At 39.4% G+C, this 12,020-nt stretch overlaps 2 protein-coding genes across 2 annotated transcripts; one reads left to right on the top strand and one right to left on the bottom strand.

Annotated features, from left to right (window-relative positions):
- Positions 1–431: 431 nt before the first annotated feature.
- Positions 432–9,139, bottom strand: LOC144665607 (NAD-dependent protein deacetylase Sirt6-like). Its single transcript, XM_078526868.1, has 4 exons — positions 8,442–9,139; positions 7,671–8,154; positions 2,715–2,908; positions 432–1,140 (listed from the first exon to the last, which is right to left on the bottom strand). Exons 1-4 carry the CDS (start codon positions 8,891–8,893, stop codon positions 942–944), a joined length of 1,329 nt encoding a protein of 442 aa, XP_078382994.1. The 5' UTR covers positions 8,894–9,139; the 3' UTR covers positions 432–941.
- A 179-nt stretch (positions 9,140–9,318) lies between these two features.
- LOC144665608 (melanocortin receptor 4-like) lies at positions 9,319–11,771 on the top strand. The gene has a single exon (XM_078526869.1). It carries the CDS (start codon positions 10,661–10,663, stop codon positions 11,573–11,575), a length of 915 nt encoding a protein of 304 aa, XP_078382995.1. The 5' UTR covers positions 9,319–10,660; the 3' UTR covers positions 11,576–11,771.
- The last annotated feature ends 249 nt before the right edge of the window (positions 11,772–12,020 follow it).

Below are 12,020 nucleotides of genomic sequence, written 5' to 3'. Positions count from 1 at the left end.
ATTGACAGCAGCAAAAAAACCTCAGTCATTTGGTTTTGAACTTCAACAAGTTTGTGTGTAATTGAAAGGCACAGTAAAGTTGATATCTATACGTTAAGCCGACAGCTGATGTAATAAAGACATTTATCCACAAGAGGGTATCATCTTGATGAAACATCTTCAGAGTTCATTTGGTGATATCATAGAACTATAATGACACTGTAACTTGGTAAGAAGAATCTGACTTAGGATTGAACTGAAAAATGTTTGGAGGTTTGTATGATAGGTAGTAGGATCAAAGTATTAACTTATTAACATTAAAATATTGTAATTTACAACCCAAATTTTAGGGACAGGAATCATATAATCACTGCCTTTAAAGACAAAGTGAATAATTACCGGTATAAAAGTTTCAATCTTTTATTACATACATGTACATTGGTATACTATGTACAACATTATAATGTTTATAGACATACATTACTGCAAGTTTTAATGATAAATTGGAGTAGCAATGAGACTGATATAAGTGTTTATGACATCATTGTTTGTTCCAAACTGCCAAAATAAAAAAGTCAGTTTGAAATGTGTATGCACTCCCACTTTATACAGAGAATCAGTAGTTTGGTTAATCAGGCCATCCATGTCACCAGTTATATTCAGGACCCCCCTATATTTTCCAATTCTATGAAAACAACTCCCAAATAAACAAAAATGCTTCCCTAATGGTGCAGGAAAACGGCTGTACTACTGTGCAGTATGGTCGTAGTGTGTAATATGGCTTTAATGATGCTATTTCTTGCACTGCAATAATAATTGTAATAATTTATTGTGGTTTAGCGTGACTAGGTTAAATATATTATATATAAATACAAGAAAGTTAGGTATAAAGTAAGCTACACTCAGCACTGATGCTAAATAATAAATAAACTAGATTTTTGGTCCGAATTCTAATTTAACGATTAGCTCTTTGTCCTCCGTTGGTCGTATTCCCTCATCCGGACAGTTCGTTCTTTCTCCCACTCCTGCAAGGCATCATGGCTCATCAAATGCCGCATTACCTGTGACATGAGATTGTCACAGTCTCCAAACACCCTGGACCCTAGCTGTTTCCCTCTTGCATCCTGAGTAACACACAGTTTGTCCACGTCTGTTTTTTGCCTGCAAAATGAATGCAATGTTGCATTTTACTCATTAATTCACAGGCAATAAAAATAATTTGAAGTAGGCAGCTGGTTTGAGTCGAGTAACTATTTGAAACAATCTTAATTACTTCAGTGTAAGGTAAAAGTTAGCCAACTTCTCTAAGGGAAGTAGAGTGAAGTACAGGGATGTCGCTAAGGGCCGGCTGCCGGCTTATTTAACCGGCTGAAATAGAACTTAAATCCAGCTGAAATTTCACATGAAAACAAAGACTTAGCAGTGTTCTTCCTAGGATTTTGGGAACGCCAGGCGGTATTTGGACTGTGGTTTTCAAATGTCAAAACCTGATACGCTCAAATTTGCGAAACTTGTTCCCCAACGTTACTATCATTTTCTGTCTCTTTTCCAGAGTAAAAAATTAACTAATTTTGCTTTGATGAAAAGCTTAGATTCAGTTCTGAGCAACCAGAGTCGGCTGACTTCACCGTTCTTTCCAAAAACGTGAGAATTTCGTTTAGTATTACTGGTACATGTACTGCAACTTGAAGTGCTGTTGTGTTCCTGTAGCTGCTGTTCAAGGAAACAAATGCATCACACTCACAGGCTTGAACATATTAATTGAAGGGTTAAACACTTTTATAATGATATTAGAGGTGAGAAATCACAGTAAAAAAAATGATGTCGTCTTTGCTTATGGATAGGAATTCCCAGTTCCAGATCTCAAACAGTAAGTTAACGTTGTGTTAAAAATACAATTTTAAGCCAGGCGGCAACGATTTTCCTATAAATCAAGCTAGGTGGCCCACCTGGCCTTAAATACCTATGGAGAACACTGCTTAGGTAAACTTTTAGAGCTGCCAAGGCCAGAAAAGCCAGCTGGGCTTGTTGACGAGCCGGCTAAGTGTTTGCTTAGCTAAATCCCTGGAAGCAGCCATTGCTTTTCATTGGCTGTCTGTACTTATTGAAAGCACTGAATTCGCTAAGCAACATGCTCCAAGAGCCACAGTAAAAAAGTACACTTCTGCTCATTTAAAGTTGGTGTAAAAATTCATGGTGTCAACAAATGCAACCTGTATCCTAATGTGTTATGAGAGGGCTTTTTGCATTTCAGATTTTAGGGGTCAGGGCCTGTTTTTATGGAGGAAAGTTGTCTTTGGTAGAAAGATTACCTTCCATACTGAGCCTCCACGGGTGAGAGAGCTTTTCATGCGTTTCTTTATAAACAGCTGCCAACTGTTTACCGGTATATGAAAAAATAGCAAAGCTGTCTTGGGGCAGGGAAGGACACTCACTTTGAAGATAGGGTGACCCTGGAGGGTTAGCCATTATTTTTGTTTTCAATGTAAACACTTGGCCATTTTGACTTGAATACCAGGGACAATTTTGAACATACAGGGCATGTATGAAACTGGGAGGGTCTATTTTTGGCTAGTCCTCGTTCTCATAAAATGCTTGTCAATAGATTGCTCATGGGATGAGGGTTGCCCTTCTAGAATGAACAACTTTTCTTCACACAAACAGGCCCTTTCTTTCCCAGAAGGCTTCAATTAACAAACTAGTTCATATTCAGTGGTTAATCCAAATGATCTCACCTATTGCAAACCACAATTCTCAGGGGCTGTTTACCCATCTCCACTAGTTCATTAGCAGGACTGACAGTCATTGTCGTACCCAGACACAGCATCAGGTCACATCTGGCAGCATGCTCCTGAGCAGTACTAAAAATCTCTTCCTCAAGATTGTCACGGAAATTGATGATGCTGTCAATTAGGTGTCCTTTGCATCCCTACAGTCATGAATAGCAAGGATATAAGCTGACTATTCAATATTTTTGGGAGGCATGGTGGCTTAATGGTTAACATGCTGGACTTCGGATTGAATGGTCTGGGTTTGAGTCCCGGTTGGGGTGACTGTGTTGTGTTCTTGGGCAAGACACTTGACCCTCATAGCGCCTCTCTCCACCCAGTTACATAAATGGCTACCGACAAAATAATGCTGGGGGGTACTCTGCAATGGACTAGCATCCCATCCAGGGGGAGTAGATAAGCTCCGGCAGTATGGGTCACTTGGCTCAAGGCTTCTCTTAATAATTTTATAATTTATTTTAATATTTTACCAAGTGGCTAAAAGGCGGAACTCAGAGACTCAAAGGTCAGTGCAGAATACAATATGGACAATCAATTGACAGCATGATAATAATTTTCCAGGGTAATTTTGCTTGAGAATAAGTCAAATGAGTTCACCTTTCAGTCTGAAACGCAGTTTCATGTGTACTTGCATTGTAAGATGTTAAACGACAAAGCGTGACAACTAAATCACGGGGGCGACTAGTTGACACTAAAGCACAATTTCTTAGTCAAGGAAGTTTTCAATCATTTGAACCGTTGGCTTTAATGTCAACTTCGCTAACTTGATTTCAATTTGTTTTTCTCTTAGACCGCATTAAATTATAAACGCCACGGATTCTACAACAATCCTACCGCATTGTCCCCTTCAGCATTTAGAAAATGACCTAAACAATTACCAATTTTCAGAACAGTGTACAAGCAGAGCACAAATTATGAATTACAAAGCATGCTAAATGTTTGAAATTGCGGCTTTTTCCCCCCGAAACTGTCGCTAAAAAGTTGCGGCTTTTTCCCCCGAAACTGTCGCTAAAGCATGCCGTGCGCAAGGCCATGCTCTCGCCACGGTCTGGTGAACACGTCACACGCTCACTCAGGCATGAAGCCGAGAGTCACGTAGTGTGAAGATTTCTTTTAAGAAGTGTCGGAACCGTCACGAAAGCGTGTTCAAACACAAATAATTTTTCGCTTCCACACAAAACCCCTCTCAGGAAGAGGTTTTACAAAATAATACGGAAGTTAGTTCAAACGATGGAGAACAAATCAAAGGAAAGCCCAGGAAGTGACGGATGTAACATGATCGCTGTAATGCCTTTATTAAAAGTCTAATTAAATTAACGCCAGGGATTCTACAAATTCTACCGCATTGAAAAGCACACCACGTTAGGCTTTTTAAAATACAAAATTTCTAAACACGTCCCTGTTATTTTAATTTTTGTTAGTTTGAATTTTAGTTTGATATTGAAACAGCAAACGAGATACTTTTGTTTTTCTTGCAAATGCTGAAACATGATACCTTTTTTGTCGCAACGACATCGGTGGCAGTTGTTTTGCTTTCCGAATAATAAAGCCAAATTATTTCATTAAGTTGCGGTTTTAACTGCTAGAAAGACGTTTCTTAAACATAGGCACGCTAAGCGTGCAGGAGTTATTTTTTCAATTTATGGGGTGCTTGGGGTGAAACTGGGTGATTGTCCTGTTGGGATGGTTTATGCCATGGGTTAAGCTATTTGTGTATGGCGGCCCACGGAGTCACTTTTTGCACAAAATTTGCTTGCAAACAAAATAACTTTTACGTGCATTTTGATACATCAGAACTGTTTTATTCAATACGTAAATTTTGATCATTTAATTGAAAAACAAAAACTAATTCAATTATCAAAATGTCACAAAATGATCACGTTCTTATTCTGTTTAAGCGGTTATTTTGTTGCTAGCTTTGTAGCAACCGTAACGTGTTACTTTTGTTTGTTACGGAATACTTTTGGGTTTTTGCCAAACACTGAAACATGATATTGTTGTTTTTCTCACTTTTGTAACATGAGACCTTTGTTTTTTAAAAACGAACGTAACACGATACCCTTGTTTTTCTCGAAAAAGCCACGATTCCATATAGACATTGAACGAAAAGTACTATAATAAACGAAGTAATAAACGCATCAAATCAAAAACCACTTTCTTCGGGAAAGTTCTTTAAAGCGCAGTACACCTGGAGTATTTGTTTTCTGTCAGAACTGTTCGACAAAGATTTTCGTCCATTCACAACCTAATTCTATTCAACAAACAAGAACTAATTGAGTTATCGAATTGTCACGGAATGGCACGCTCGTATTCTGTTTTTGCTCTCGATCGTAGTTGCTTTTAACAGCAAAGTTAATACTTGTACCGGTTCATTAAATGTTTGAACGAGATGTTTTACAGTTGATTTCAGTTTACTTTGGCCGCCCGCTTTGCGAAGTTTGTTGGGAAATTGGAAACTTTGTTATGAAGTTGCCCGAATTACGTTGCGAGTTTGCGAATCAAATTGCGAACTTCGATAAGTTCCCAACTTCGGCCCGACTGAACTTTCGAAGTTTTGGTTGTTGAGGAGAAACAAGACATGTTGCTCGAAGTCATGGCGATTTCTGAACTCGAAGATTTTAGAGCTTGTCAAGGAAAGTTGAAGTAGCTTGAAGTGCAAGACAACGTTTCGCATCAGCGATCACACAAGTGATTTGGCGATAAATAAATCTTATGCAGGTAGAAATTTGGTCAAATTTTAACTTTTTTGTATGAAAACACATATTTAACGATTTCTGTGAGGCATAATCTTCACTGTCTTCAATTTCAAGTCTTCTGCGTTTGTAAACCGGATGAAACTGGATGGTTTATTGATTTAAGTTTTTTATTTTTATGACATTTGTTTCCAACAGTTTAGCGTAGAAAGCCCTTTTTGATAACATAATTATAGAAGGTTTTATTAATTTCGGGCCGAAGTTGGGAACTTTGTATCGAAGCTCACAATTTGATTCAAAAACTCGCAACCTATTTGGCAACTTAATAACAAACTTTCCAATTTCCCAACGAACTTCACAAAGCGGACGGCAAAAGTAATGACCACATTATTCTTCAAATCTGCTTTGTGCAAATGGAAAGCTAGCCTCTCCAAACGTACGCTCGAATAAGACGAATAACAAGTTAGTGTTGGACCTTTTGCTCAAGGCGTGTGCGTTGTAAGCAGGCGGGCGTTCCGAAAAACGTTTTTAATCCAGGGTTAAATCACAACTCACCGATTCCGCCTCCTTCTAATCTAAAAACTTAGAACGAAATTGCTTTCTACGTCAGATTGCTTCCCCTTTATAAACTGCAATTTTATTGGTTCTGATAGTACCTGAAATCTGATTGGTGTGACAAACACACATACTTCACTGACCCACCGACTGATTACAAGCACACGACGACTAAAGAGCTATTTTTGAAAAAATAACTCAAAAATAACTCACATCTCTTTCGAAAGGTATTTTAAAACGCGGTTCAGCTAGGATATTTGTTTTCTGATTATTAGGAATTTCGCGCCGAAACTCCCGGTCTAAGTTTTTGCATGCTTTGTGACGAAAGCGCTGTGAAAGTCTCAAAATGTAATTTAATTAATTTGCGGTTTTTACCTGGCGCCATGGAGTCTGCAGGAATCCTACCGAAAACATGTGATACATGCAATGTTTCTGAGAAGATAACGTAGACTAATCTGCGCATGCGTTTGACGCAAAGTACTTTGCTCTAGAAAGAGTAGTACCACAAGGAGAGCAAAGGGTTTTCTGAAACAAATATATACCTTTGAAATCTTCATATGAAAGTAACGTAGATATGCTCCGCGTTTTACTTGGGGCGTACGGTCAGGTGCTCCCCACCCCTCCTCAGGAATAATTAATTAATTGATATTAATTAATTAATTGGTGATTAAAAGTTTACACCGCGTTAGCGGTTTAGTGGTTTAGGGGTTTAGCAGACGCCAACCCACCAAACCATCACAATAGTGCATTCTGCACTAAAAAGTATGGCCTTAAGGTCATGTTATATGGACCAGGTGCAGCTTGGTTTGTACAGGATTTCTGACAGCCAAATATTCTAATGAGATGGCTTTTAGATGACTGTACAAATCTCATTCTGAGGCTGAGATAAACACAACATAATTCTGCTAGGGATTTCTGGCTTGCTGTCAGTAATGATTCAGAGCTAAGTAAGGGGGGGGGGTCCTTCTTAACTACCAATTTGTTGCTATGAAAAGTTTCTTAACTTTTTTTTTTGAAGCAAAACCTCCTACGGATAAGCTTTCTGCACAAGTTTGTTCCATTGAATAGTCCTTCAAGCTATCATATCACAACCACATTTGACAAGTCACGTGACCGAAAAAATGGCTTTTCCACCCATACTTAGTAGATGTTCTACCAAAAACCATCTTTAAGAATTCCTTAGCAACTGCTCTAAATCTGTAGTTAAGAAGGACCCCCCTTAAAAATTTTGGGAGTTTAAGAGACCGCTCTCACTGGAGATGGTGTTAGTCAAGCTATAGAGAGACTTTTTTTTGTTTGCTCAGACAAATTATATATACATTTTGCAATTGGTGCAATGTGTAAATAGGGGTGTTTAGGACCCAGGGGTACTCCCCAGGGTACTCCCCATAGTGGACTAAACAGGGAGACTCCACCCAAAAAGAGCACTATTTTCTATGGAAGGGTTACCTTTTCTGGAAGATGTAAAAATCGTATTTTCATGTAAAAGGCTAAGGGTTAGACCTTGGGGTGGAGCCTCCCCATATAAAACTTTGTTGGGGTTACCAAAAATCACCTTTAAGTACAGGGGAATGACTGGACAGTGTTTTCTAAACAGGGGTACTTATTGAAAGGAGGCTGCTTAACTAAAGAAGAGAAGAATCTATATGTGTACCTTTCTTGTGCACTTGCGACCTGTTCTGTGACAGAGACCACACAGGTCACACTGTTTAGCGTGCCTGGGCTTTTTTACAGTTGTAGCACCAAGGTCACTCAGTTCTTCATAATACAAACTTGCATGATCGTCAAGAACATAATAAGGCCTCTCATAGCGAGTTCCACATTTTTCACATTTCTCAATGAAGACATTCCCATGTAGCTCAGACAAGTTTGCTGCTGGAATCCCAGATAGACCGTGAAGTCCATCACCATTCTGACTGATGAGGTGCTTGATTAATCCTAACTGAACTAGTTTGCTAAGTGCTTCATGTGTGTATGTGGGACGTAGATCTTCATAGGGAACACCACTATCATCATCATCATCATCATTGTCGTCGTCATCAACTTCTTTAACACTGTTATCAGTTCTAGCTTTCTTCTGTTTAGGCGCATCATCATCATCATCTTCATTCTGCAATCCTGAATAACTGAGACTTTCTCTGCATAGGAAGAAGTAAAAAAATTGTCTTACCTCCTTCAAATCTTCCAACCAGGACTCGGGGAATCTCCTGTTGAAACTGGGCAGGGGACTAATTTACCTATCACTGTTACGCTGCAGCTGAGTGGAAGAGACTGACTTCACTAAAATGACCAAAGTCCCCACAAGAGGCAGATAATTGTTATCGAATCTGCCATTTGGGGGGGGGGGGGTGGGGGGGGCAGGTGCGTGACAATTAACTAATTCCCAACCCCGAGAATGTTCTTTATCGGCTGAAGAAATTTTTACCTATCTTCCTCGGTCCACTTGCCCGATTTTCCTCGATAGTCTCCAATACCGGCAGATGTAGAAATCCCAGCACCCGTAAATACAACACAATGTTTGGCATTCTTGATAAGATTGGCGATTCTCAACCCTTCGGCAGCAACAACTTCTAGCGAGTCATGAAACTCGGCTGTTTTTGACGCTTCTTTCACCAGAGTCTTCTCGAGCGAGCTCAGCACAAACGGGGCACGCTTTTTGCTCCTCATCCGAGAAGTTTTATCCACTATATCCCAACATTCGCGGTGAAATACAGCATCTCCACTGCGCCGCCATTTTACCTTTGCGTTCTGTAGTTTTGAGAAACCACCCTTTGGTGCCGAAGTACGAACTTCAACTCTCCCATCCGAAGTCGTAATACGAGGACATTTACAGTCACTAAAACTGCATTGCATATGGCTTCCACTGACTTCTTCCATGACAAAGATTTCAGAAAATATTTTGCGCGAACGTTCTCGAATTATGGTTGTTTTTCCCGCTATCAGCAATTTTTATGCAGTGGTTACCAGTTCATCACGTCCATTTACAAAGCAACAGCGCGCATTTCCGTGCGGGGACGGTAGGGTACTGGTAAATAAGGACTAATCACAGGATCGTTCACATTAGACAAACACAAGAAATATGTTGAAATCTATGAGAGTTATGAATAAAGCTCTGAAAATTACATTTCTAAATGAATCTTGTTCTAAATATTTCAGGTGAATTAAATGTTGATCGACCCGTGTGTTGTGTTTTTTTTCGCGTTCCTGGGCCGTATTAAGGACGGGTATATAATACATAAGGCACAGAACTGAGCTGTCTTTGAAGTGTATGAAGCTTGATAATAAACCTTCATACACTTAGGCCCGGTTCAGACGCCGATCTTTTCATGAACCGAACCTAATTCCTTTAATTAAGTACATGAAAAGATCGGCGTCTGAATCAAATTAGAACGGCTATTTCAATTTGGAACGGCTCACCCGTTCTTCCCGCCTGGCTTGACCGAGAATTTCGCCTGTGGAACGCCTTTGGAACGGCTTTGATTCAGACGCCGTACTTTTCATGTGCCGATCCTAATTCATAAATTATTATAATGTATTTTGCCAGCAGTTTACCTCAATTATTGGAACTGTATTAGGAACGGCCTCGGAACGGCCAAAAAGTACGGCGTCTGAATCAAGAGGCGTACTTTTGTCAATTTGGGTCGGTCCAAATTCGAATTGAGTTCGGCTCATGAAAAGTACGGCGTCTGAACCGGGCCTTACTTTAATTGGATTTTTGTCTGTTTACATGGAACCGTTTAGAAGCGATCCGGGCCGGTTCCTTCGGCTTTCCACAAGTTGCTCGAAATTATTTAAAAAGTTGCTCGAAATTTCTGAAAAAGGTGCTCGAAAGTTGCTCCAAAAATTCAAAAAAGTTGCTTTTGATTAAGAAAGTTGCTAGAAAGTTGCCCCAAAAAATCCAAAACGCTCCTTTTTATTAAGAAAACTTCTCCATATATATGCTAATTTCCCTTTGAAGGTAAGACTTCTAAGCAGTTTCATGCAATTTCACTGCAACAGAAGTATTTAAATAACATTTTAAGGCAAAAATTTGTTGAATTACAAGGATTTCATTGACTGAGAAAAATCGTAAAGATATCGATGACGTCATGTTTGCTGACCAATTGTGTAATGTTTTAATGAGTCGAAAGTCTTTGGATGTTTCACGAAAATCTTCGGCAAACTTCGTTAATCTTCGGAAACGTTCGTATGGCCTACGGACAACACTCGGACAATCTTCGAAGATCCCTGGTCTAGAAATTGCTCAAAATGCAACAACAGTTGCTCGAAATAAGAAAAGTTGCCAAAAGTTGCCGAGCAACTTGTGGAAAGCCCTACCGGTTCCTGGTTCTTCACTGCCGGGTTGTTTCTGGAACCGGTCGGGTACAGATCCATCCGAACTTTCCAGAACGGTTCTAGAACGCTCCCTTTAAACAGAAGGCCTATTTTCGGATCGGAACCATTTGGATCCGTCTGGAACCGACCCTGTATAAACATGGCCTAAGAATAACAGGATGTTTTTAGAAAATGCACTGTTAAAACTGTGTTGTTTTCCGTTGACGTCTCCACTGTTGGACCACCTCTGATTAACGGAAAGGAGACTTATTTGCTCATTTGTCAGTGTAAAAAAGGAGTGTAACAACCCTAAGAGTTCAGTAAAGGTTGATGATGAATGGTACCGAGAAGAACAGCAACGGATCGGCAGACCATCATTCAGGCAATGAAGACAACTCCGCTCCTGGAACTATTGTCATCATAAACTGTGTTCTTAATGCTCCACTGATGCTCATATCCATTCTGGGCAACGCTTTGGTATTGGCCGCCATAATAAGAACTCCTTCCATTCGCTCAACTTCAATGATTATGCTCTGCAGTCTCGCTGTTTCGGACCTTCTTGTTGCTTTCCTTGTTCAACCGAGTTACATTGCTGATGAACTTGTGAAAGACACTTTCGTACACCATATCTCGTGGACGTTAGGGCCTTCTTTATGTGGAGTTTCTCTCTTGACAATAACAGCCATCACTGTGGATCGATTTCTGGCTCTTCACTATCACATGAGATATGTTACTTTAGTGACTAAATCCCGCGTTAAATATACTTTGGTAATTATTTGGTTCTTTTGCTTCCTTGTAACAGGTTTTGAGTTTTGGAGCGTTCGCGTACATAGGTTTCTTTCAGGCCTTGTTATTATCATTTGTCTTTTAATCTCCGCTTTTTCTTACATTAAAATCTATCTCATTGTTCGTCGGCATCAGTTATATATCCACGCTCAACAACAGTCAGTGCAAAGTTTTAATGCTGAAAATAATTTAAACATGGCGCGATTGAAAAGAAGTGCAATAAACACTTTTGTGTTCTACATAGCTTTAATTATTTGTTATTTTCCATTAAATGTTCTATTGACTCTCTATGGAATCTCGGACAAGAACTGGCAAAAAGAATGGTACTTTGCGCTCACTGCAGTATTCATGAACTCGTCTATCAATCCATTTTTGTATTGCTGGCGTCTTCGCGAGCTTCGAACGGCAGTTGTAAAGACAGCAAGGCAGATGTTATGTAAACAAGGAGAAGAAAACTAGACACAATGTTCTTTCTGAACGAATAAAATTACAAAGAGAATACAGCGAGACAGTTTTTCTATTTTTCTCGATTGTCAGTCCTAGCTAATGTTAGAGAAATTTAACATAAAGGGGATTTGTGAAATGTGAGATATAAACGATTCTTGCAGGACCTCGCGATGTGTGATCAAGGTGCAATGATTTTTTTGTATAATTAAAAAGGAAGCTACAGTAAACACCCGCGTATAAGAACCTAGAATTTTTGGGTTCAGGCTAAATGGGTTCTTATATTTTGGGGTAGTTTTTCCAAACTCAGGCTGATTAGGTTCTTTAATAGTAGGTTCTTATTTGCAGGAGTTGTCATAGTGATACCATTCAGAGAGCTACTGTAGTACTAGTATGTCATAATGGTTGAACTATTTTTTAAACAATAATAAATTCAGTATCATAGGCTACCATATTTACA

Source organism: Oculina patagonica, chromosome 9 (genome assembly GCF_052425735.1).
Source record: "Oculina patagonica isolate OP01 chromosome 9, crgOcupat, whole genome shotgun sequence".
In the NCBI taxonomy this organism is placed as follows: domain Eukaryota; kingdom Metazoa; phylum Cnidaria; class Anthozoa; order Scleractinia; family Oculinidae; genus Oculina; species Oculina patagonica.
This window is presented reverse-complemented; position numbering and strand designations above follow the sequence as displayed.

Coding starts and splice junctions, on each gene's coding strand:
- LOC144665607 (XM_078526868.1), bottom strand. CDS start 8,893: ATGGAAGAAGTCAGTGGAAGCCATATGCAATGCAGTTTTAGTGACTGT. Junction 8,155..8,441: donor AAGTGGACCGAGGAAGATAG/GTAAAAATTTCT, acceptor CTTCCTATGCAG/AGAAAGTCTCAGTTATTCAG. Junction 2,909..7,670: donor GTCGCAAGTGCACAAGAAAG/GTACACATATAG, acceptor TCATGACTGTAG/GGATGCAAAGGACACCTAAT.
- LOC144665608 (XM_078526869.1), top strand. CDS start 10,661: ATGATGAATGGTACCGAGAAGAACAGCAACGGATCGGCAGACCATCAT.